Source organism: Gallinula chloropus (genome assembly GCF_964237585.1).
Source record: "Gallinula chloropus genome assembly, chromosome: 2".
Classification (NCBI taxonomy): domain Eukaryota; kingdom Metazoa; phylum Chordata; class Aves; order Gruiformes; family Rallidae; genus Gallinula; species Gallinula chloropus.
In genome coordinates this window covers 122,890,013-122,917,199 of record NC_140086.1, presented here as the reverse complement: position 1 = coordinate 122,917,199, position 27,187 = coordinate 122,890,013, and the positions used below count along the sequence as shown (strand labels likewise).

General features: G+C 42.6%; 1 protein-coding gene across 1 annotated transcript; it reads right to left on the bottom strand.

Moving 5' to 3' along the window:
- Window positions 1–26,000, bottom strand: THRB (thyroid hormone receptor beta; the record flags this gene model as incomplete). The annotated part of the gene is made up of 7 exons (XM_084280403.1): window positions 1–242; window positions 1,664–1,922; window positions 6,442–6,588; window positions 9,780–9,985; window positions 11,280–11,427; window positions 15,228–15,328; window positions 25,673–26,000. The coding sequence occupies 7 exons, from the start codon at window positions 25,998–26,000 to the stop codon at window positions 1–3; spliced, it is 1,431 nt and encodes a 476-aa protein (XP_084136529.1).
- Between the last annotated feature and the right edge of the window lie 1,187 nt (window positions 26,001–27,187).

Genomic DNA, 27,187 nt, shown 5'->3' with positions numbered 1-27,187 from the left:
CTAATCCTCAAACACTTCCAGGAACAACGGGGGGAAGAGTTCTGTGGGGCACTCCACCTTCATGTGCAGGAAGCGGCTGGCATGGCAGGCGCCGATCATTCGCAGGTCTGTCACTTTCATCAGCAGTTTTGGCCAAAAGTGTGCAACATGGTGTTTTCTGTAGTTAATGTAGTGTTCGAACGCCAGCAGGAAGCCCTCCTGACACTTCTCTATCCTCTCCACGCAGACAAGGCCCGGGCGATCTGTACGTGCAAAGATGCAGAATGACGGTTATTACTGACCTGTCTCCCGATCGCAGATGGGGAAAAACAGGACAATTCCATCCTTAGGAAGGAAAGGATGGAGACCAAGGCCATCTGGCTCTGCCACAAACAACTTCTTTGACCCTGGACACCTCACTTATCAGTACTGTCCCTGTTAAAACAAAGAGATCTTCCTTCCTTCCTTTCTTCATCCCCTGCTTTGCCCATTTAGGATACAGTTGTTTCTTTACAGTGACCAGAGCAACTGGAAGCTAAGGCTTCTACCTATACCTTTCTGTTAAGAAAACTAATAAAGAACAACAAAAAATGTCCTTGTCAGTTATCTAAATTACAGTTCTTTCCTATCTGTTTCTCTACAGTCTAAGCAATGCTTCCATCAAGCTTTTATGGAGCATCAAGGAACAATAAAGGCCAAAAGTTTGGCTGACTCAGTGCTCAGATGGTGCTGGGAAAGCTTCTTTCACGCTTCGGGAGACGCTTCTGGAAAAGCAGATCCTCTGAACCGCCTTTTGAAACCCCTATTCAAGTATTGCTGTGTAGGGAACCAAAAAGGAATCAAAATGTTTTGCTTGGGAAGGTCAAATGCTGTGTTGTGATTAATGTGGAAACCTTTCTGCCTCAGACGCAGTTCGTGCTTGTAAATCTGTGTCTGCGTATTGTTATTCAGTGCCCAATCTTCAAAGTGGTCTTCCAACAAAACCTTGCCAAATCTGCCGCTGCCCAAGAATGGAATTTCCTCTTTGGGCTGGCACAGTCAATGGAAGCATATTTGAAAACATGCTCCATCTGAGAAGGGAAGAAACTCTTTGGAAATCATGTGGTCTGTGCTGTTTCTGTATCACTCCACCAAGAGACCAGTGGCAAATGATCCCAGCATGGGGAAACAGCACAGCTCCCAGATAAATGCCCATAAGCAAGCAGTGCTGCTGTTACACTGCAATACCAGAAGGCAGGTCCAACTACGCTCTGAGATGGGTGGAATGTGTATGAACTTCACTTCCCTCCCAGTGCATGACAGCCCCCAGAGGAAAGGGGAGCTTGTTGTGAAGAAAACTGTGGTGAAACTACCAGTTTTCCAGTCAAGGCATGTGGGCTCAGAACCAGATCTTTTTGATTTCTTTCTGATGATCACTGCTGCCTCCTCCCAGAGTGCCAAACTGAGCAAGGTGTGTTACCAAAGCCACTTTTATGCCCATGTCTCTTGATACCCCAATTTTTTTTTAACTAGCACACACTAAACTCATTCTAAGCTGCTGTGGGATTGTGAGAGAGAATTTCACCCACGTTACTCCAGTCAGCAGTACAAGATCTGCCATAACCCATTTCTTTTATAAAGAGGCTCGTGACAAAGACTAAAGAGTTTCAAAATGGTTGAGGTCCCAACACATTTCTGTTCTCACCTGATGACATGAGCAGAACAGCCTGAAGGAGGGCAACCTCGGTGTCGTCCAGGTTAAATGAAGAAAGGGACATGCCCAGGTCAAAAATGGCATCAGACACTACTCCAAGACCCCCGTTTTTCAGCTGGCCCCTTGTCACCGCCATCTCCCCGTTTAGCGTTAAAGTCTCACTCTCGGGGTCATAGCGAACTGCTGCTCGGAGGGACATTATCTCCATACAGCAGCCTTTCAGAAGGATGATCTGGTCTTCACATGGCAGCTGCAGAAATTATAAACAGTAAAGACAAAGAAGTATTTTTCAAACTGAGATTGTTTTACATCTACAGTGAATCCATGAGCGTGACGTTGCAGCGCGCACCCCGGGACGCCACCTCTCACAGCGTGGGTACCCTCCAAACACGCTGCTGACCAACTAATTCCAGTGCACAGCACAAGCCTCCAAGACTCGCATCCTTGCTTCCAGAAGCTGCCAGCAGGTTAACATGTCCCTTAGGGATAACCCCTCAGGTTAGCACCCTTAGCAAACCTAGTGATGACACAGCTGTAGGGAGGTGACCCAACCTCCAGATACGCTGCTCTTCATGGGACCACTTAAGTTTGTGGGAGCATTACTAAATTAAGTCCAATAAACCTTAAGAACGTGGCTTTCCATTCTTCAGAACATTTCAAAATGTGGGAAGGGTGAAGCAGATCTGCCAGGTGCTAGGCTGGTGGTAACATACCCTGTTGGCTTTGCCTCCTATCAGTGATGGATCAAGCTGAGATGGCTGAAGTGGTCACTGCTCTCAGCTATCTACCCTTCTCTCTTCTACTCCTGAGCTCTCTCAGCTTACACCTTAGCATAACAGAATAAACTATAATTGGGGTTGGTACAGACCTTAAACTCACTGCTAGCAGCCATGCTTCTTTCTTACCTGACTGGGAGGACAAGACACACATTTGGAAGGGTCCGTAAGGCTCAACTGCTTTTTAGATAAAAGGAATACTAAACTATTTTTTTCTCTCTAGAGGAGACACCTCAATGAGTGGGGCATGTGCTCTTAATTCTCACTGCCCAGTAATTAAACAACAGAGAACTTAAGCTCTATTTCACCTACTAATGCTGATCTCTAGACTCCCTACATAAACTCTGGACAGACAGAACTTCTGTGGCACAGCTCCAGCCTTCAGGCTGGTGGGTACACCGTGATCTTCAGGGCATGTGGCCAGGCTTGTCTTTTCCCCAGCATTAACAAAGGTGAGCTGGCCAAACTGGTGGAGGGACGTTCTGTATTTATAAAGTGTCACCAGGATGCTGACTCATGAGGAGAATCTGTTCCATAGAGCACATCTTTGTGCTTCCACAGGCAATTCAGTGATAGCAAACCCAACCAAGAGTATTTTGAGACTGTCACTAAATAAACAGCAAAGGGTCACGTACATGAAAAAGCTCCTTGTTTCTACTTGGACTGAAAGGAGGCACAAATCCCTCCCCTTCTGACTCATATAAAGTTACTATATTTACCCAACTCACAATCCAAAAAGAGGAAAGAACCCCACCAGCTACAGGTTTACGTGGCCATTCGCAAGGCGAGGACACTGGTCTGGTGTAACGTGCTGCAGAGCAGATGCCAGACAGTCACCTAACGCAAGTGGAAAGCAGCTGCCTCTTAGAGAAGAGGTTTAAGCACAAAGCCAGCCCCAGTCAGAAGAAGGGAGTTAAATCATGCAGCTATTTTTCCTGCAATGCCAGCTTCAGGTGTGAAGTGTTTGATACACAAGAAAAATGACTCATCCTGTTCAGGGCAAATCACTTTCTCTGCGGATCACACTCAGCTCAGCAGCAGTGTGGGCAAGGCTGCCCAGGCACAGTGCCAGTCATGCTACCCAACGACAATGCCACTGTCTGGCTGCTGAGACTGAAGTTGGGAAAGAAAAAAGGAAAGAAAGAGGGAGAGGGAGAAGGAGAGGTAAAATAAAAAAACCAAACCAAAATAAAATAAAATATAATGCCTAAGAGCAACCGTGAAGAGATACTGCAACAGGTAACTGCAGAGAGAAAAGGGATGTGAATGAAAGGATGGGAGAAGGGAGAAGAAAGGAGAAATAAAGAAAAAAAAAAGAGTAAGGAGAAGGAAGAACAGTAGGAGAGAAACAGGTAACAGCAGGGAAGACATTTCTTGACTCTTCAGCTGTTTTATTAGTGGACCATTACACCACTGAGAACTGCTCTTCCTACTTGAAACATCTTAAAACTTCTTCATTGCAGTGGTGATCTGATCTTTCACGTGCTTTCCTAATTCTGAAGGACACATGGGACACCTGTCTCCTTGATGCCAACCCTCAGGTCTTATCTGCCAGTAGCAACAGTCACCAAAGACAAGGAGGCTTGAACATCAGTCCTGCTCCCTGCTACACAGGTTTCAATACTACATTAATCACTGGAGGATTGCTACCAGTGCACCTTCCAGGAGCACTGTCAACAGATGTGACTGACACCTGCCACACCTTGTTCTTTCCTCCTCTCTCTGCAAGGAGAAAAAGCAAAAGGCAGGAGGAAGCTGAGGTGCTGAGCTCGGCAGGACCGCGCAGCCACCACGTATCTAATGTAGCACCGTGCAGCTGAGCTGAGCTACGTAGAAAGGTACTTACCAGCCTTACCCAACATGCAGCTGCTGATGCCTGTGACACCTAAACTCACATGTGCCTGGGTGCTCCCCACTCTTCATTTTCGAACCATAAGGAGATGCAAGAAGGAAGCAATGGCAGAAATGCTGAATGAATGAGCTTTTCCTCACTCTTCAGGGATAAGATTCTTGCTTTGAGGCACAGGCCAGTGGATACACACTCCCACTGCTTTGCTGGCTTGTGCATGTGACCAGTGAAGAGAGAATGAAGGAAAAGGGGCTCTGGATACATAAGAGGCCCTGCTCCTTTGCAGAGATTTACTACACTCTCAGTCTGAGCCTCTGTGGAAATTAAGAATGGGGATAATGTTCAAAGTGCTGTGGAAGAAAGGAGGGCTTCTCCCCATAAACAAACCACAGCCCACACACAGTATTGCTTCCAAGAAGAAGATACGGGTTAAAAACCCTAAGTGAAACAAAGGTAACAGGATGGTGCCCCTTCAGGAAGGAAGCAACACTTCTAACTTTCCTTATGCTGCAGCAGGAGCTACAGGACAGCTGGGAGGGGAGCTGTGCTATTCCTCTGCATCCAGGAGAAGCCCCTGGCTCTGCCGTCAGACCTGGCTGCACACAGGTGTCAAGGTTTACACAGCTGTACACAAAGCATGTCCTGTGTGAGCTGCAGTAACCTAGAGAGGTCACCCCCAGTGACACCTTGACTTCTTCACCCACATTTCCTGCCTGACTCTGACACAGGCGGGCCCACGGTAGCCAGGAGGGGTCGGAGATGTCGGGCGGGCACCGCAGTCTGTGTGTGACTGGCAAAGCTTTCTACATTCCAAAGACTGACTTGGGATGTCACTGCAACTTCCCACCAACACATGCCAGATCAGAGGAGACAGACTCCCTCAAACACTGAATGCTGCAGGGGCCTCTTGATCTACAGGCACATTCCTTGTATTTTAAAATCTTCATGCTTGGCTACTATTTCATGCCTTCTTGGCTGATGGAGCCAATGCTGAAGTTAGCCAGGGAGAGCTATTTACACTATGCCAACTACTGATATTTACCTCTTCTTGTTCTGTAGGTGCCAGGGGACATAAATAGCTCTCCTTGACTGACCTTAAAGAAAAGCTGCCAGCCACGGAAGAGTAAAATGCTATGGCTGCCTTAAACTTCCTTCCTGAGTGATGTTTAGTTATTGGGAAGAAACACTGTTCCCAAGTTAGGGAACTCATTGACCACGGTCACTCCCATTTTGAATGTCATTCACTTGGCATTTCATCAGCAGAGTCCAGTGTGGCTCTGTAGCGTGGGTGAGCTGGCAGGCATCCTTCCATGACTGGACTGAGGGTATTTCCACACTAAAAATCCCATAGTTGTGGGCACTAAAGGACTCACAAGACTTGAATTTATTAAAATTATTATAATTCCTAAGCTTATCAAGACTGGGACATTATTTCAGGCTGTGGTTCTGATAATATTTTTTAAGCTAGGGGAAAAAAAAAATATCATCAGATGTTGCATTTGGTGCTTCAGTAAAGATGATGGCTCAGTGGAAATGAGCTCAGCCTAGGGCACCTGCATTCCTTCTGTGCACCAAGTCTATTTGAGTCCATTTACCCTGTCCTTTACATGTGAATATCTACCTGGAATGACAACCCGCTACTTTTACAGATCTTTTATGCACAGCCTTGTCACTGAGGAAAGCATGCCTGGGGAACAGAGTGAGGCAAGTGCCATTCCTGGGTAGGCATCCTTCCCTGAGTGTGCACAGTGTGTTACTGCTCAAACCCAACTCTGCAATACCGTACCCGCCAAGGAGCCAGAAAGCACAGGGGGAACTGTGTCCTGGAAGACCTGATTAAATGCATCCAAGATGCTTCTAGACAGTCTCTTTTTGCTATTTGCTTTGTGCAAGGCCACCTCTAAAGATACATTTGGGTCCCTAATGAGCCATGATGAGTTCTAAGTGGACAAAATCAGGACTCCAGTAATCACTGGAAAAAGAAAACTCATACAAATCCAGGAGATGCAAGTTCCATCTATTTGGAGTCTCTTTAGTTTTTCTGATTTTTAACCATGGTGAGTTTTTTAGTTCCATGCCAGGAGTATCTTCAATAGTTTATAGCAAGAAGTGTGTAAAAGAGGAGAGCAAGGGAATTTTCTTACCTCACAAAACATAGGCAACTTTTTGGCAAAATCCACCACTCTTGTTATCGCTGGTGTGATGATTTTTGTAAACTGGCTGAAGGCTTCTAAATCCACTTTCCCACCTTCTGGGGCATTAACTATTGGTGCCTGTCCAATGTCTTCTGGCTGAGGATATAAAGAAAGACATTTAAAGGAACGATCTATCCTAGAGGAAGTGTTTTACAATCTAAAAAGCCCTGCTTGGTGACGGCAGGTATGGTAAAACGAAAAGTAACACTCTTTGCTTTATAAGTTACAACCATTATCCCACAAAACGTGAACTTGCTTTGTAAGGCCTTTGTGAAAGAGGTGACTGCACAGAGAAGTGGGTGACTGGCATGCCACTACCCATCCTGTGTGGGCAGCTGCATTTTTGGGCACATGCAGTTTCTTCCTTGTGCCTGTGTCTCAGTATTTTGTGAATGTAGCTTATGCATTTTTTGCTTTAAAAATACAGGGCTGTTTCTGTTTCATACAGGTGCTGCAAAGTCTCAAGTTTCTGTACAAGTGAAGGGAGCTGAGGTGACTTGTTTTCCCTGAGATGTTCAGAGCTTTGCAGAATCAGGCTCTTTCACCTACTCAAAAGTTCTGAAATTCTCCCTGGAACAGATTGCCTGGTAGCACAAGAGCTCCAGGCAACTGCCAAGGCCTGTTTCCAAAACTAGGTTAAAACAACTAATGGGCTAACACGATGCTAGTCTGGATGAAGCAACTACAATTTGATCTCATCTAGGTAAAATTTTGGTTGAAAATCACCTTATGCATGACTTCAGCCCAAAGCTTCTCCAAATAAGAAAAAACAAATCATGTTTTGAGGATTTCAATAGGGATATACAATGAAAAGGATGCAAGCAGAATCTGCAATGAATGGGGTTTTTTTATTCCAACTGCACTTCAACTTGGTTCACCTGATCTTATGATAGCTTGTCAATGTTACTGTGCATTTTAAAAACAGGCACAGCAGAGCTGTTCTGTTCCCTGAGTGTGGCCTTGTGGATGCAAAAGACCTGCCAACCACCGTGCAGAGGTTCCATTTTGTTCAGATTAGAGAGACAAAAACTGGATAAAACCCAGAGAAGGTGCCCTTTAAGACTGATGGACCTAGTGACATTTAGATAAGGGCACTTAAGACTAGGGAGGTGCTACAAGTGCTGTCTATAATAAAAACTCATATTTGGCAGTTTTTTAAAGCAACATTTCATAAAAGATCCTTCCACAACTCTGTCACCAATCTGAAACAAAATCTTAACTTCTTTCAAGAAAAAAAACTCAGCAACACGTTAATAAAGCAAGCACCAATTGTAAAGGAACAATGAAGAAGACTGGACTCAATTATCTGACAGTTCCTACTAAAAACCTCAAAAAAAAAATCCCAGTTTTAGTCTCCCTTACCCCTGAATCTTGGGAAACTATACCCATTGTCTGTGTGGTCATGATAAACAACCTTCACCACTTCCAAGGAAGAAGTCCAAATGCTTGAAACCATGCACAACGTTGTTAGGGAGAAAGAGAGAGAACACAGTGTTTTCTTGGGAAAGCCAAAAGAAGTCAGGATCACTAGTTAAATCTAACACACTCCAGAAGAGTGTGCAAGCAGACACCCCTTGCCACCTAGCTCACCTCAACAGGAAAAGATGCCCAGACCTCAAAGGAGCTCCAGCTCCTCCATCGACCTTGGCTACCTAGGGACTGACCCGCAAGTCTTGAGATGTGCAGTCAGTTCCTCTTGCTCTTCATCAGCTTGTGGCAGGGGCTTTCAAAGCCCTCCACCTGGGGCTGGCAGGTCATCCAGGACCTTCCTTTCTGTGTTCCTCACAACGTCAGTGAACCCTCCACGCCTGACTCGAAACCATGGGGCTTCAGCATGTCAGCACTGCGAAGAGCCAGGAGGCCCTGCAGCAAGGGTTACACTGAGAGCAGTTTGGTCTGGCCTAGGAATCAGCTGTAGAAGTCACAGCTGATTTCTGAACTCCCTGCTACTGCTGCCCCCCTGCCTCTGCCCCACTCCTCCCCTCTCCCTACAGCCCTGTCATTACATCACCTCATGCCCTGCCTTTGGGGACCCTTTGCTGGAGGCTTCCCTTACGCTGTGACTGTCTCCAGAGCCTCAAGTCCCTCAGTGACCACGTTTTACATGGCCCAGTGTCCTCATTCCCAGCCCCAATCTCAAGCTGCCCCATGCTTTTATATCCCAAACCAGCTGATACCCCAAGAGCAACAGCCCTGTCTACATAACAGAACACGTTATGGCTGCTGCTCCTCAGTCTGCTAAAACCAGCAGCACAAACCTTGCTGTGCAACACCACTGGGAAGTGCTCTGCTGCTTCTTGCCAGGGATCCTGGCTCTGGTTTCCCAACTGCACGTGGCTATGAGCATTCATATAGAAATTCAGACAGTGCCACTGGAACGAACAGAACGCTACAAAAGGGACCAGCTGCTCTGAATGTATAGTTTCTCCTAGTAATTTAACAGTGGGTCGAAATTCCCATGGTGAAAAAGGCAGCAGGAGCCTAGGCTTGCAAAAAATGAATATTCCCTACCTGATTTAGTACACACAGACTACTAAAGACCCCTGTGTATTCCTGAAACACAGTCTATAATCCCCTCTTCTGTGCTGTATAAGCATTTTGCATTCTGCACTTTCCTTAAGAAATCAATTTAGAAAAATCAAATAAATCCTTTTCTAAGGCTGAGCATCACAAATCACAGTTTATTTTCTGATCCTTAGTTATAGGCTGCAACCTAAGTCACCCCATAGTTTGCAATCCCAATGCTACAGTGTATGTATCATCCTGGTTTCACTGAAATTCATCTTTCTTTGCCAAATTTATTTTAATTCGTGTGTTGACTTTGATACAAGGAAGCAAAAACATGAGTTGCTGATCAAAAGTATCAGCTTTAACCTAAAATTTACATTGTTTTAACCCTTATATTGTATGCTAGTCCCTAATAAAAAAAAACCCAAACTATTCCTAGATATAACATATAAAAAAGTAAAAGCTAGGGATGCATTATAGACTGCAATTATTGTTAATCAGGAGTGAGACAATTTTTCTGCTTTCTCTTATCAAAGTGCATGTTAAATATCCAGCTGGGGAAGCCTTAACTTAGCAACATGCTGTGTATCGCTGGAAATACATGGTCTGATCAAACACTGAGCTCCAGGCAAGAATAAGCAAGTAGTCACTACAGAAATTGTTTTTCACAAATGTCAACACACGGGCAAGACAGACCCTCTCTGTGGTTCCAGTGCTGGGAAGGGACTTCAGAAGACTGAAAGGAACCTGGATCCAGTGTCAAAGGCTACCGTCCTTACCAGAAATTTCCTTTTCTGCTTCCAGTGGCTCCCTTGTGCATTGGTGGCCACATGTGCTTCAGTAACGATTTTGATGAGCTCCCACTCCTCATCCGTGGGCTCTGGTTTGTGCCCAATGGTTTTCTGCAGCTCCTCCCGGCGTCTCTTCTCTCGATTTTCTTCTATCAGCTTCCTCTTCGCCAACCGCTTGCTGTCATCCAGCACCACTAGCAGGGGAAACAGCACACAGACATGGCAGGAAGCTCTGAAGGCTCTCCAAACTTTAGTCTGTTCTATGCCTCAGGTACTAGTTGATTACATACAGAGATACTCACAAGGTTGGAAAAGACCTTTAAGACCATCAAGTCCAACTGTTCTGGTCCTAAGCTAAACCATATCCCTGAGTACCTCATCTACCCTTTTTAAAACAGATTCAGGGAAGGTGACTCAACCCCTCCCTGGGCAGCCTGTTCCAGGCCCTGACAACTCTTTCAGTAATATTTTTTTTCCTAGTATCTAATCTGAACCTGCCCTGGCCCAGCTTCGTGCCATTTCCCCTTGTCCCACCTCCTGTTAATACACACACCTCCACTGATCAGTAAAGAAATACTTTGGTAAGACCCACAGTTGACACGGTTCTCTTATTCCTCCTGCCAAACTTCCATTTTCTCAGAAGCCTGGATTGCAAAGAACAACTTACCCTCCTTTTGGCAACATTTTCTATATTGCCATTGCCTTCAGTAGCTTATTCCACCACTAACACTAACATGTGAGCACTCTGTGAGGACTCCTGTAACATACATATATACAAAACTCCTATAAGCACTCCTCTAACAGACTTGGGAGTAACTCACATTGGGGAAGATGCACTTTTGTGCCTACTTCTGGTCCTGTTTTCCTGTCAGTTCTTCCACAGGGGACTATCCCACAAGAACCCTTACTGCCCAGGGGGATTTACATGACTTCCTCCCATTTGCACTGACTGAAGTGATCGGTGTAAACCCCCCTGCAACAGCAGGAAAGGACCACCACAAAGGGTTAATCTTACAGACATATTTTCTAGTTCTTTAGAATGAGAGTCAAATTCTTTGCAGTAGATAACTTCTTCAGGGCTAAAAATAAAACAAACAACTGCAGGATGACTCATACAACGACATTCAATTTCACATCCTCCAGAATTTTCTAAACAAGATGTTTTTTTCTCAAGCAAAGTGTCCATCCAGATGCATTTCTCCCTCCTCTCCTCTGAAGAGTGAACATTCCTGCTGTTACTCAGCCCGGTAAGGCCAGGAGAAGGTGCAGTCTGGTGAAGGATAAACAAAAATTACAGCCCTAGGAAAGTGGTTTGATGAAAGGAGCATAATTCCCTGGTACAAGTTATTAAAAACAAAAAAGTGCTGGCAGTTCCCCTCTACTTTGACAATCTTCATTATCAATATACTTTAAGTAAGCAGACATATTAAAAAAAAAAAAGGGGAGAGAGAAAAAGAGAAAAGAAAAAACCCATAAAAATATACTTACAATCTGTTGCCATGCCAACAAAGATACATTTTTTGAAGCGACATTCCTGGCACTGATTTCTTGTTACTTTGTCTATCACACATTTTCCTTCATATTTACAGGAATAGGTTGGATGGAGGTTTTTCTGAATGGTTCTTCTAAAAAAACCCTAAGTGCAATAAATAAATACGTTGGAAGGCATTAGTGTTGTGCAGTTTTTTCAAACTGGGAGCCACTTTGCTTTGGTAGGAATGTACCAAGTATGCAACGTAAGATCCTTCATTCCATGAAACTCTCCAAGAGGAAAGGAACAAACTGGTTTTATAGTGTATGGCATTTCTTCTCTGACTTTCATGAAACACTTCCTCCCTAAAAATTTTTAAAAATATAGGCATCTTAGGTAAGTAAAGGCATAAGCAATGCTGTTTTGAGGAACAATCAATGTCTATGTGTCTTCTTGAAGCCTTCTGTTTCTGTGTGTTAAACTTTTTTGGGTATTTGAACTAGAGGGTTTATTTTCATCCCCTTTCTAAGTTACATAATCATTTTGAGGATATTAAGCGGCATATACACACTTTTAATTAGAAGAGCAGCTTCTGCAAATAGTAAGAATTGTCATGTGCAATGTGCTACTAAAGGACTGGAAGCAAACAGTCCTACTCCTTTCTTTCCATCAGCCAAACAACAAACCAACCAAATCCAGGCAAGGCTTTTGTAAACACAATCTGCATCTTTCAGAAGAGGAATTAATTTGTATTTACCACAGACCTCTGTATTCAAAATAAACATCACAAATAATGATCCCTCTAGATCTGTTGTATGTATGTATGTATGTATCTATCTATCTATCTATCTATCAATCATAACATACATCTATATTGCCAGTTGCAACATAGATATGAGGTGAGATACTCAGCTGACATGAACTAATGTAGCTCCACCGAATCCACTGACCTACACACTCCACAGAGCCTGACTTTACGTAAAGAAATCACATACAAATTATCTCTGAACATTATGGACATAGTCCTGGTACTAATCTCAACATGACTTTTCTCACTGACTTGCACAAGAGCTGCATAAACTTCCCATGTCTGCAAGATACAGACAAGATCGGCTGCACAGCAAGAAACTTAGACCACTTTGATTTCACATTTCCCTGTTTCTTGAGACCATCTACATTCAGTAGTGCATCTTGGGACTACCTTGATATAGAGAATGGGCTGGGACCCTGGTCCTGTTCAACTGAGGCCACTGGGAATGGCTTTGGTTTCAGTGAAAATAATGGCAAAATTCAAGTGACTTTTTTCCTAATGAATAGCCTCTTCAGCTGGGATTTTATTTAATGAATAGTCTCTTCACATCACCAGGTGAAAGGTCTGTTTTTAATCCCATTAAATAACACCTGGTAAAATCTTACAGCAGTGTGTAATGTCTCTTAACACAGAATGTTAAATTAAGATGTACAGAAGTCTGCATTTCAGCCTGAGCTCCTAACTCCAGTGGAGACAATAAAGAGCCTTGTCCTCATTAGAGGTTTATCTTACAAGATCTAGCTTGAGCTAAGAGTACAACTCTTTCTTGATAACAACCTGAAATCTCAATTAAATTGAGTTGCACAAAGCATGTGTGTGAGCCTTTGCAAGACTGGGACCTTTTGGGTTCAGCCAAAAACCAGGAAATCAAAGGCAAGATGTCCTGATGCAGGGTTTGGATCAGGTCTCAAACTCTCATCTACACAACTGGATTTGGATCCACTCTCTACCCTGTGACAAGTTCCTAGAGACATAGCCTGTCCCTCTCCTCCCTGAAGATCAAGAGTGTCTTTGGATAACCAGGGATACAGGGTAATCTCTGGTCACAGCAAGGGATGGAAAAATCTCTGAGGAATCGCAGGAAGTGGTACTGAGCCTGTTTTCCAAACCTTGCATGGGACACAATGTTGATCCAGCTGTACAGTGGCAAGGCTCTTCACCACCTGTGTTGGGACCTGCACAGTTCACTGTTTCTTTGCATTTCTTAAAGCCTTTTTGTTTCACCTCCAGATACAATGTGATAAGGAAGCCACTCTCTGTCCCAACACTTCATCACAGAAGTGTTACTTTCAGCAACAAAACAAGGCAACTCCTCTTTTCCTAAATCCCTTCACTATGCACCTATATAGCAACAGATGTAACGGGTACAGTAATGGAAACACATTTCAGTGACATCAGAACTCACTGTTGGGTTATTTGTGTTTAAATGCCTTACAATTTACTCTTTGGAAATCACGTGTGAGGATGCTTTATTCATGAAAGCACTTGCCAGAGCAAATTTTTGGCTGTCAGCCCTGATTGATGTTGTTACAAAATTGAAGTTATTTTGAGTGGAAGCAACAAGTAAATGTCAAATTCATTGAAAACTGATTACATCTAACTTTGTTGATAAGTCATACAACTTGAAGTGTGCCTGCAGATCCTCCTAAGCACGGGCTGAAACTGTCCATCACAAAAAAAAGCCCCATCTTGTAGAATTAATATGTTTGCAAGAACAACAAATCAAAACAAAACAAAACAAAACAGTCTGTTTGTAAACCAACTACAAGCAGGAGAAAGAAATTAATTACTTTTGGCAATTTGTTAGCTGAGTTCCTTGTGCACATAACAATTATTTTAAATTTTACATCAGACAGAAGAACTGTATTGGAAGATAAAATTAGATTTTATATGCTGGTAGGCATAAAGAGCTGGAGTAACAAAAACCTTAGTAGGAAAGTTGGTGAGTGATATAGCTGTTCAGCTGGGAGTAAAAGATACTTTATGATGCCACAGTGTTGCTTCATCAGAATGAAGTCATATTCATACATTTTACATATTGTTATCACTTGGTACATGGGATGCAAATGTGTAAGATTCACGTGCTCAGTTCCAGATGTTTTTCAGTTTTTTTTCATACTTAGGTATGCATGTGTATAACCCCCTTATGAATATTACCACAAATCTGCTACACAAAGGATATTTTGGTCTTTGTGCATTTCATAAATGTAACTTAGGGCAACGCTCTACAACTGAAGGAACTACTTCAACACCAGAGTTACTGTGATGTGGGGCTCTAAAACCAATGCAAACCCCAGAATCTCTGATCTAAATATTCCAGACTTCAGGGATGAACAGAATCTGGCTTTTGTGGTTTAGTCCCATGACATTAATCCATGACATGTGTGGTCCCATTTGTTTAGAAAAACAGTAATTTTTTTTTATTTTCTGGAGGAAAGAATAGCTTTCTTACAGGATCTCAAGCTATTCAAGCAAATTTATGACAGTGAAGTCATGTAAGATGTGCCTGATTGTGTTACTCATTTATTTATTTATTTACTTGCCCCAAGCAATCTCTTTTTTCATTTTGCACACAGCTTTGGAGGCACAATTTAGGGCTGAAAGGCCATTTCAATATGCTTAAGTTAAAGAAGTTGAAGCCTTTTAAAAATGGTTTTAACTGGGTGTCAATGCTTCCCAAAGTGATGGATGTTACTGTTGTACGAGCATTTTGATTTCTGCTTCTTCACAGTGACGATGAGAGGCATTGGAACCCTGTTAATCGCTACAGACTCTTCATGGCCACAAGCAGAACCTCAGCTATTGCATAAATAGCTCTGCTAGAGCTGCTGGGAGTATACTGGTGTGGACTGGCTGAGAACGCGGCCAAAGACACGTTAAAAACTGGAAACGCAGAAGCTGACAGTTGAAGAGCAACAACAAAAATCTCAGCTTCTCATTTTCTTTTCAGAAGCAAACACTGCAAAAATCAGCTATATTCCTTATGCATATGAAGAGCAGCGGCGTAGCCAGCGACGGCTTATCGGCAGTACTGGATGTTCTTACTCGCCTCTAATCTCTCTTTGTTTTATTTGACAGCACAGTTCAGGAAGTCTGTATAATGGAGGAGCTGGAGAGCTATTTCTGATTCCCACTTTCCCACTGAGCCATTTACCTTGCAACCTTCGCAAGTGATGCAGCGATAATGATATCCGGTGGCTTTGTCCCCACACACTACACATAGCTCATCCTTGTCTAAGTAACTGGGTATGTACCCTGTAAAGGAAAAGAAGATATGGCATGTAAACTCAGTGTAAAACGATGCATTTGATATAAGACTATTATGTTAAATTCACTGCAGATCTTGTCTGCCAGTCCCAAGGTTCTGAACTCACTGAATTTCCTGAATAAAAAGCTCATACTGTGTTACAGACTTATTTGAACACATTCTGTATCTTCTACTTTTCAGACTGTTTCAGCAGCTGCTGGTCAAGATGGAGAAGTTGCAACATGACTGCTCTCTCTTGAGAAAAATAATTATTTTTACCTCAAAGGCTTTGATGTGAACACATAAAATAACAGTGAGACATACAATACATTTCTCTCTTCTGGTCCACAACAAACCTGACACACTTGTATATGGAAGACGAGATCCCAGGCTGCAGAGTGACTCGGGGACCTGGTAGTAAGAAGTATGTACTGAGAGGTAGCTTGTTTCAAAACAGGTCCAAAGGCATGGTTGGAGAAGCACCATAAACAGAGAGCCTGAGCTGTACTGATCATACCTGACCTGGGCATGCTCTGCAAGAACGTTGAATATAGCCTGAATTTAGGGCAAAATACATGGGCATCCAAATATGCTTCTGGGTCTACATGCATGTGTTACAAGGACGTTTTCTCTACTGCAGCAGTTTACCAGACACCCAACAAGCGAAAGCAAGTATTATTGCTATGAGAAACATCAGCAATGCTTGGTTCTTTTCCTACAATGACATTTGTTTTGATAACATAAACATATTTTCCACTTGAGAAAAAACCCCAAAACAGTTCTGACGGCAACGAAAAAGTAATTCTGAAGTAAAGAGAACTTCGAAACATGGTAAAATAGAAACCTTTCAAAATAAGTGTTCCCATGACTCAGAATTAATGCAGTTAACGTACGTAACTTTTCCTTCTGAAAAACCTGTCTGTAAAAACATAACATGGAGATCTCAGATTCGCTTTGAGAGGAGAGAGGAAAGTGCAGCTATTTGTGTTACCGTGTAAGATTACTGACGTGTAGTAAATATTTCACAGTCTCCCAGAATGGCTGAGGTTGGAAGGCACCTCTGTAGGACATCCGGTCCAACTCCCCTGCTCAAGCTGGGCCACCTACAGCTGGTTGCCCAGGATCAGGTGTTTATACACACTGGTAAGACATGCCCCCTGCCCCACCTCAAGCCTTCTCTGCTCCAGGCTGCACAGTCCCAGCTCTCTCAGTCTCTCCTTGTAGAATAGATGAGGATCCTCATAGCATAGATGCTTCAATCCTCATAGCATAGATGCTCCAATCCCTTCATCATGTTTGTCGCCCTTTGCCATACTTGCTCCAGTATGTCCATGTCCTCCTTGTATTGGTGAGTCCAGAACTCAAAGCAGCACTGTAGATGTGTTTCACCAGAGCTGCAGAGGTGGGAAGGATCACCTTCCTCAACCTGCTGGAGATCATCTTCCCAATGCAGACCAGTATGCTGAAGACCTTACTTGCTTCAAGGACACACTCCTGGCTTGCCTTCAACTGGCTGCCCACCAGCAACCCGCAAGAACTTCACCGCAAAGCACTTTCCAGCCAGCCTGGGACTTGACCTGTACTGCTGTATTTATTATTCCCCCCCACCCCCCCCCCCCCAGTGCTGGATTGGGAAATTTGGCATTTCCCTTTGATGAACTTCAAGAAATTCCTCTCATCCCATTTCTCCAGCCTGCCTATGTTGCTCTGAATGGCAGAACACCCATCTGGTATACCAGCCACTGCTCTCAGTTCTGCATCATCTGCCAACTGGCTGAGTGCAATTTATGAGTGCAGTGGAGTCCTCTGGAAGTGGCTGCCTGTAACATCATCCCCTGCCACTGGTTTGCTGAGCCCACCTGAGGCACTACACACCAAGCCTGCTGTCTTTATGCAGCCCTCACACCAGTATAGCTCAGTACAGCTCAGGGACTTGGCGCATGGAGGGAAACCAGGAACAAGACAGGGCAGCAGAAGGCTGCTGGGGGATGCTGCAAGAGGGGTGGCCGTCACCTTCCTGTGACTAACATGCCAGAGGGTCAGCTCAGCAACAGCTTAAATGAAAGCACCTTCCAAAGGCTACATTTGCCTGAGGTTCTCCAGAAAGGAAAGCCCAAATCAGAGAGAAAATACTTGAAATTAACTGAGCTTAAAATACTTGAGCTTTCTGAGCTTTCTGGGGGCCAGTGAGCGGATTTGGAGAAAGTAAAGAAAGGAGAAGGCAGAAAGTATTGTACTTCATATGCCTAGTTTAAGCATAATTAAGAGAACCTCAAATTTTAAAGGAACACAAATCCCTCTTCTGTAATGCTGGGAAGCATGAGCACTCTGAGGCCATGCCCAGGTACCAGCATCTCAGGTCTGCCAATACTACTGGCACCTGAAAGATGAGCGTAGGAATGAGCTGAGATATTGCTGATACCACACCAGTCTACAGCAAAAGATCAGGTTTACATGCAGGTTACATTTCTCCATGATGAACAAGTTACCCTTGGATGAAGTCTGGTGGGCACGCGGAGCTGGTTCTGTGACCTTGAGGGAAGACAGACAGCAGGGTTTCCACTCTAATTTACATCACTGACTCCTAATGGACATTATGCCAGTGGGGGATTAGCAGAGGCTATTATCTCTGTGCTGCCCCCCTTTTGCTCACACCTGCCTCTGCACATGCAACACACAACATGGAGCTGACACAGGAGCCAGCAGAGTCAGCACAGGGATGCAGACTCTCCCACTAAACTTCTCGTGAAGATGAGTGGCTTCTACCGATTGCTGCTGATGGCCATTCATGAACTGCAGAGTTAATGCAGCACAGACTATGTCCTCTAAAATTCATTGTTCTTGTTTTTCTTCCTCAAGAATGACTTCTGAATTAAATGCCTAGGTATGTCTTTAAGTGTATCATCTGGTTAGCACTGCTTATGTAGTGGCAGCTTTGGTCTACTGGAGGAGCAGGAGACCACTTGTCTGAACTGCTTCCTTAAATATATACAGTAGCCTGCACATGCAGCCACTGGTGTCCATCTCCTTCTTCAAGTTTTTTTAAAGACTTTATCCAACTGAGGAAAGAGTTTCCAATCTGTCAGAAAAGACAAATCTCATACAGGCATTCCTAGCCAGAAATAAAACCAGCAGCCTTACATCCAACCACATTCCCAATTGTGCTGCATGGGATGTGTTAAATGCCAGCTATATCAGCTACTTCAATGTTCTCCAAGATTGTGCCCATGTCACAAGGTAAGCACATACTCTGAACTCCTTCAACAGGAAGAAATCCCAAGAAATCACTGACAATTAAAGTGTGTAATAAATCTTTTTTCTGTGACAAATCTGAAAGTGATAGCCACACTTTAATGTATTTTTAACTCTTCTTCCAACAGCTAATGAGGTCAGAAACTAAGAAACCTGGACCTTCAGCAGTGTTTTAAAAAGATATAATTCAGACAAACAGACACCATGCCAAGAGGAATAAAGGGACTTACACTGACTTCTTACAAACCACAGCATCCACTGTAAATGATTTCTAGTAGCTGCAAATACCCAGTGTGACCTTGGTATAAATTCAATGCAATTTCATTTGTAAGATGTGCAGATAAGCTGCCTCAGTGCATCTGTGTGGCTCATCAGAGTTAGAAACAGTATCAGCAGGAAGAAATGTCTTCCAAAACTTGCTACCAGCATGGAAGCTATGAACAGTGCAATGGAGATTCTTGGGGAAGTTGTGCATGGCAGCAGAGTTATGTGTTGGATGGTTCAAGGAAGAAACAGGGAGCAACAGACTTCTCTCACTCCTTGAAGCACATGGGAAAAACAAAAGAGGGGCAGACTAATAGGGACTAGTCTCTCACATCAGCAAGTACTCTGGCCTTGTACATGTTTAACAACTCTGAACCAAAAATCAAAAACTCCTATGTCTAAGGAGATATTATCTGGACAGAGTAACTTAGGTGCCCTCTTAGGAGAGAAGATGACGACAATCTCATGGGAATGTTTGGTAGGTTCCTACTTCTGCTGTTCTTATTCCATCCTGCATTTCCTGATGAAAGCCTACCAAGCAACTAGCTAAGAACCATACAAAGTCAACACTGATCTCACTGAACTGTACAATAATAACCAATACTGTTCCTTGGTCTTTCAGGCCTGTGGTGCATTCTAGCACCCCTATGGACTATCATTTGCTGCATCCCATACGGAGTAGCAGTATTAAACACCAGCTGAGCAAGATGGCAGCAAAGTCTTGTGGCCATTTGTTTGTTTGTTTGCTTTTGTTTTTAAACCAGTAGGAAGCAGCAGCCCTGAGGTACTGACAGGCTGACTCCTGTTCTTACCTGCGCCGTCAGAGCGGTCCCAAACAATGTTTATCGGCACTGTGACAGGCGCTTTATATATATAAATATATATATATAAAGTTAACTACACATCGAGTATGACAGTTCATTCCAATATCCACCTTGGATCTTTGTTTTGAGTGGAGAACACCAATGACTGACCTTGGCCACGTCCGGTTTTTCCCCTGCAGCCTAAAGTAACTCCCCTGCTCCCCAGACTCCCACCTGCCAGTCCTCCTAATCTTGCTGTCTTGGCAAGGCTAAGTGCTCAGCAGGACCAGTTGACTCTGTCAAGAGGAACATGTTGTAGAATCCATTAGAACCAATCTTGATGGTGATTTACAAATACCTTTTAAACCACAACTGCAGCCTGCAAACCCCTTTGTAGAGGCATGGCAAAAAAGCTGTTCCCTTGGACAGGAAAAGGCACACTGAGTTTGTCCCAGCAGCCGTAAGGACAGAGCGAGACCTGCTAACCTATGCAGTCACCTGAGGTACTCGGCCTCATTAATACTGTATGCCTGCACTCTCAAATTACCCTTTGCAGGAATGACACCTTACAGCCGTGTATGTGACCCTGCACGGTGTAACGGATTGGGAAGACACACATAAAGACACTCAGCGGCTATTCCTGCCCCCACCACCTCGCAACAAGGCAAAGAGAAGCTCTTTAAATGAAAACAACGCCTGAAAAACGATACTGGTTTTTCCCTCTGTACCTGTCCCACCTCAGAAAAAAAGTGTATTTTGAGAAAGGGAAAGAACTGATTTCAGTTTTGTTAAAAAGTATCTTTGCACTGAGTTGCTATCTCCAAGTCCCTGTCTGTACAGAAGATGTAACGTTGGCTTGGGGAATAAATCACACCTTAAAAAAATATAAATCTAGGACCCAAACCATATTTGACTACCAAGCAGGAGTATGAGACCAGCACAAACAAGTGATGTCGCTATACCAGATGTTCCTTATTAGCTTGTTCCTGATCCACAACAGGCTTATGCCTTGCAAGCAGAAAATGCTACCTTTGCTACTGCACAATGACACTTGCATTTTAAGACCGTTATTCAGTGTTTTGATTTTCACTGTAAACTGGAAGAGAGTCATCTATTAAATATATTCCCTGAAATCTTTCTTTCCCACATCCAGTATGGTTTGCGTGACTAGAGACCACTCACTGAAATGAGGAGTTTAGGACTTATTAGTTAAGCTCATATTCACTTACTAGACACTGCAGTGTGGAAATCAAAAAGAAGAAATTAATTACTACCTTGAGAATCCCCAACTGTATTAGAAACTGAAAAGAAAATTCATGCTGCTGTTCTACCAATTTCACAGTCACATTGTAACTCCTCACAAATTATAACAAAAAAATATTACAAGAACCATCCAGACACCATCCTTGATACCCTTGTGTAGAATAAGCTTAAACAGATTGTTTATTGGAGAAAGCATAAAGCTGAGTGAGAAAAGGCATACTCCATTCCTGTTTCTGCTATTATCGGTATTGATCGGCCAGGCTGGGCTCATAACACCGATCCTTGTTTCCCTCTTTCTTTAAATTACTCCCACTGAGAAAAAACCTGCTTATTTCTCCATAAAGCTTGGAAGCACTGAGAAAGCTGCTAAACAGATTCACGCATTTCTTGTTAGTTAACTGGCTTGCTTGTCCACAACTCTGATCGTTGCTGACATTCTTTGATTTCTGGCATTACTGAAATTGGCAAGAGATCCTGCAAAGATAGAGTTTGGAACATATTTTTAATAGTTTCATTTCCCTCAGTGACTTTTCTATGTATTAAGCCTGTTCTTTGGGCTGTGTCTGAAACCTTCTCAACAGTGGTGCTGAAAACATTTTGGCCTGAACTGTGTTATCACTTAAGCTGCCATGATCAGTACTGTATTGACTACAGGTACAAAATGTACTACCCTAAGCGTCAGAACATGCTGGTTTTTCCCCCCCAAAATTACTTAGAAGTTTTTAGAGACCATAATTTAATACAACAAGTAACTTATTTAATCATCTAAGCCTCACTGAACAACAGTTTTACTACTGATGCAAAAGCGTGACTTAGCTCACTTTCCCATCCTTCATTTGGCTGGGGAAAGGTTACACAGTAAAGGAGCTGAAAAGTCTTTCCATTGACATTTTTATATGTATAAAAAAAGGGTGTAACCCCAAATGCATAACAGCCTGCTGAATAAGACAGATTTTTCTGAGAAGTGCTATCTCCTTAGATGAGTGGTCAAGAGCAAAATTCATTATTTTTACACCCAAAATAATTGTTAACATACTCTGCTGCAAAGGCCAAAGATGACAGATGCTCAGTGTTTCTGTAAATTGATTATTTGCACACATACTCCCTGCACTGAGAAGACGACATTTTGACATAACCTCCATGTTGTATTTTCTTAGCTATTCAGAAAGTACCCTAATGTTTTCACACTGCTGAGAGCTGGGTTTGGGCTAATTCAGTCGCATACTCCAGCAGTCACACAGTATGCATTCTCAGCTGCATGTAAATTGCCTGAGAAAATATAAAGGGAAATAATAATGACAATTACAGTTATAATAATAACAACAATAATAACTTTCAAAGCCCCATTCTCCCACCTTACCAAGAGCCCTTAAAAAGATGGCATTAACCTCACCTGGTATCTGGGAAGCAAGGTGAGATGCAGGGCTGAGAAGCCCGTAGCACAACAGCCTGACTCAAGAAATCCTGCCTGCAAACCCCTGGGTTTTGGGGTAGCCTCTGATTACTCCTAGTCCACCCCCACAGAACCTGGAGTTAAAGCCTAACTTCACAGGCACCGGCAGGCATCTTTGTTATCTTTGTCTATGAAATAAATGACTGAGCAAAGGGAAGTGAAAACGAACCCTCAGCCTGTTTTTAACTTTCCAGACCTACTTCCCACGTTGTCCCAATGGCTAAAACGTGGTGCACACACCAAACGTGGGGAAACTGAGGTTTCCAGAGCTCTGAACATTTTTTGTTTGTACTTTCCTGACTGTACCACTTCTACCCTGTCACTGGGTACTCCTCCTCACTGTATGGGTGGTGTGAAGGGATCCAGGGACACTTCTGCCTTGGTGCTCAGCCTGTGCGCAAGGGTAGGGTGGTGATGCTCCAGGGGGTCCAGCATCACCAGTATGTGTGGTGTTCCAAGCTCACCACCGCCAGTGGCACCCTTAGAGTGGAAAAATATTCCAGTTTAACCTGTCTGGGACAGAAGTGGGAATAGCACCTCGCTCCCATGACGGTGAGCCCTGTTCTGTACATCAGATTTCACAGCCTCATGCAGAAAGCAAAGTGTATCTGTCTGTCCTCCTGTCCCCTACGGTAGGATCAGATCCAAAGGGCTTCCTTACTACAGCAGTACGGTCTCGTGTCAGTATTGTGCTGCTACCTCTGAACAAAGGAGATACCACAAACCAGAAGGTAACGGAGCAACAAGCAGCTGCAAAGCTGAAACCACACCTCCACCTCTTGATTTTCTGAAGCATGGTTTTTTCCCTTTTAAACTTCGAGTCTTTCATCAGAATTTGTGACAGATAACCAGGAAATAATAGTTTTTAATGTACTGTAATAACAGGAGCAGCTTAAGTGCTTTCTGGTATTTTAGAGCAACTGGAATGACTGGCTATATTTTCAAAACACTTTTTTTCTTTAATGACACATTGATGAGGTCTTTGCTTCTTGTTTTTTAAGTTATTTTCAGAATTCTTTTAAAGCGTCATAAAGGTAGAGAAGTAATTAAACTCCCCTTCATAAATGATTATTTTTCCAGCATGTAAGATGTTGATGTTTTTTCCTTTCCAGAGGGAAAGGAGACTTTAACTGTTTAATAAGCAAAAAGTTTTGATGTGAAAAGGCTCCAAGTGCTAATGTAAAGTACAATCTGATTTAAACAGCGTATTACTGAGATCACTGCAAATTTCAGAGGACTAATAGAAATACCAACTGCAACAATCATGCTTCCTCATGAACACCTGCTTAGGGACTTAATTTTGCTTTAATGGGCTATTACCAAGGCTTCTCTAACAAACCCCCTCGTCCCCCCCTAAAATCAATTCTGGATCAATACAGACACACATGCCCTATGCAGAGCCTTCTGTTCTTAGGACAGGATTAAAAGATTCGTTAATTTTAAGATAGCTTGGTTAAAAGATAGAAATTAAAAAAAAAAAAAGGAAAAAAATAAAAGGATGCACATGTCCCTCAGTTTAGATCTCTTCCGCTTAACAAACTTGGCATTTGTAAAGGTTTGACAGAAGGGAGGCAACTTTTTATTGATTATCACAGTAATAAGGCTCTACAGAATCCCAAAGCATGTTGCTCAGCCTCCGTGAATGATCAATTAAAAGGCTGCTTGAGAGCCGGCTCCCACCAAAATTCACTGCCATTTCTTAGTGAAACCAAGGTAGTAGAAAACAAAGGCAGACAAGCAGTTTTTAAAAACAACTCTGTATTCTTTTCACCAAACAACTACAAAAACTTTAAACAGAGCAGATGTCAGCTGTCTAAGTGCTATGCTAACTTCCTTAAAGCTCTGATCTTGGAATATCAATTATTATTTTTAACCTGTAATGTTATGAAAAACATATTCCTTCACTGACTTTGCAATAGTAAGACTTTATTTTCTCCAAGATATCCTGAGTACTACTTTTTTAACATAAATATATATAAGACATATAATAAATATAAATATATATATAATCAGACATGGGGCAAAGTCAATGAAAAGTTATGCACGAAGTACTTAAAACCCAATAGAAGATAAACAGCCTTAAAAAGCATCTAGTATGTTTCACAATACAGAACCAAGCATTATCCACAACTACATTTTGTCTACAGCTTCCTAGCACAGGATTTAACAAATACAAATACAATGCTGTTCAAGGTATAAAGTTAAAGACATTTTTCTACTGAACATATAGATTTACGGCACCAAGTGCTAATAAATACTGCCTGCACAAAGGAAAACATTGCAGTTTTACATGTGGTTAATAAGACTGAAGAGTCTACTTTTTACTACAAAGCCACTTTAAAACTATCTCCTTACTTATATCAGATTTATCTGGGTTTTGGGTAACGGCGTAAAGGAAACGTGGTCCTAATAGGACAGACACTATGTTGGTACAACAGACTCTGCATTTTTACTCTCCAGTAATGTGATTTTAAAGAAACACGGAGAACACACACTCGGCATGTGTCAGTTTGCTCGTCCGAGTGCAGAACAAATAATACCCAAAACATTTCCAAGTGTTTGCTGTGATTTGGGGCTCTCTTTGAATCTGCTGCGCTTAAACTTGAAAGCAAAAGAATAAATTCTAAAAGCCAGGCAACGATTTAACCCTGAGGGACCCAATATTGTACTTGGATTACCTCTCACAAACATATTGATTAGATCAACTTTTTGGATGCAGAATAGTCTTTCTTGCACAGATACATTCCTGAATTCTCAGTCTTTTGTGCTCTGCATAATCGGAAACTGCGTGGTTCTCACTTAAAAGACAGTAACTCTACTAACTGTCTTCCCATACATATTTACAGTTATATTTGCAAAATATTTTGCCCGAGGTGCTGAGTAAACAGAGTTCATGTTTACTGATAAGGAGGACTCACACAAATTGTTTGCACGTAACCAAGAACACAGCTTTAAGATACGGAATATATAATGACGACATTTCAGAAGAGAAACTTTCTTATGCAGCTCACTGGTGAACAGCAAATGGAACTTACTAGCCCCAGAAAGCAGAAAACAAGCAATATATTTGCAGATGTCTTTTATAGATTAAGAAAAAGTGCCTGGAAATCCTCACCGCTCACAGAAAACCTTACAATCACCTAGCAACCTATGTTACTGCTGCTTTCAATTTTGAACAGGCAGCCTTCACATTCAAAGATGTATCTGAGCCAACTGATGCAACTGTAAGTTTAAAGCAAAACAAAAACAATCCCGGAATTACTATTTGTATTATTAGTATTATTATTTTTTTTGTTATTTAAATAAATTGCCCCTACCTTTCTTCTGAGAGTACGATGGCGACTGCACTTGAGAAAAAGTAGGTTTTTCTTCGGTGAAATATTCAGGTTGGTTGTACTGATTCAGGGCCATGTCCATGTCAGAGTACTCGCTTTTAAACACGTTTCCAGGGTAACTACAGGTATAAGGCTGATTCACCGCCCAGGCCTGTTCCATATATATGTTGTTACTGTGCAGGACCTGAGCATCACAACTGCTGTAACCCTGATTATCTTCGATATATGTGCAATAATCAGTGGACTGCATGTAGCAATTGCTGCCGGCAGCTGGGTGCACTTCGTATATTTCTTGCATACAGTAGTTCATTTTGTTACCCTATCTCAGCTTCTACTTTGCGTACACACACACATGCATACACAGGCAGGCATGCATACACATGGGCCGGGAGAGGAGCAATGAATATACACCAACAAAGTCGACTGCAAAACAGCCCGTTTTACTTTGGAGCAGCACCTGATGTGCTAAAATCCTATTTATATTGGGACGGCTTGTGAACTCCCCTGCCAGTCAAACATATTGGGAAGCAGATTTATGACAGTCAAAGGTCTTAATCTGTGACTGTAAGTTAATTCCAAGGGAAGATGGCAGGCAGGTAGCAATGGCCACCAGACAAAGAAGCGACGTCCCGGCAACCCTCCTGTTCCCCCGTTTGTCTGGAATAATCATTTTATAAACCATTTCCAGCCTTTTCCAATATGATTAGAAAATGATTACCAAGGCGAGGACACAGTTATGTCACTGTAGCTGTCAACTTAAGTGTGAAGCATTATAAAGACTGCTTAAGAACTCCCAGAGGGGATACGCTGAAAATCCTAAAATCAATAATCCTGTTTTTCAGCATTAAACCATAGAAAATCCAATAGCCCTGTGCTGATGACCCAAACGGTAGTCTAGTTTTACAAAATTTAGCAACTTAATCTGTCATCAGCTTTATTGATTTTGTTTTAGAGAATTACATGCATGAATCTCCCCAGCCTTCCACGCGTACACAACCCTCCCCGCTGCTGGCAACACGTTTACGGGAGAGCAGCTTTTCCGAACTTCAGTGACTCGGGGAGGTAATTTCTATTGAGTTCAACAGGTGGGAAACTTCAAAATGACATAATCAGCAAAAAGAACACCGCTTAAATATTACCAATAAGCTAATTGCTTTGCTATTCAGCTTTGTTATCTTTTATGTTTCAGTAATGAAGCACTTTTAGAAGCGTATCTTTTTTGACAATAGGCTGAGCAGAGCAAGGAGGGGGTTTTGCTGGTTTTGGCTCACCTTTGAGCTGTGGACACAACAATGCCACTACAACAATAATTATATGATCTCCTAATTGCTTAATGCACCCCAAACCTCAATACGGTTAATATACCTTGTTTAAACATCTCTTTTCTTTTTCATCGTAAAGGAATTATTTGATTTCTAACTTCTATTAGCTAATTGTTTTTTACTAGGCAAAACTTGTCTTTTCTTCACAGCACAGCTAAAATATGGTAACATGTGT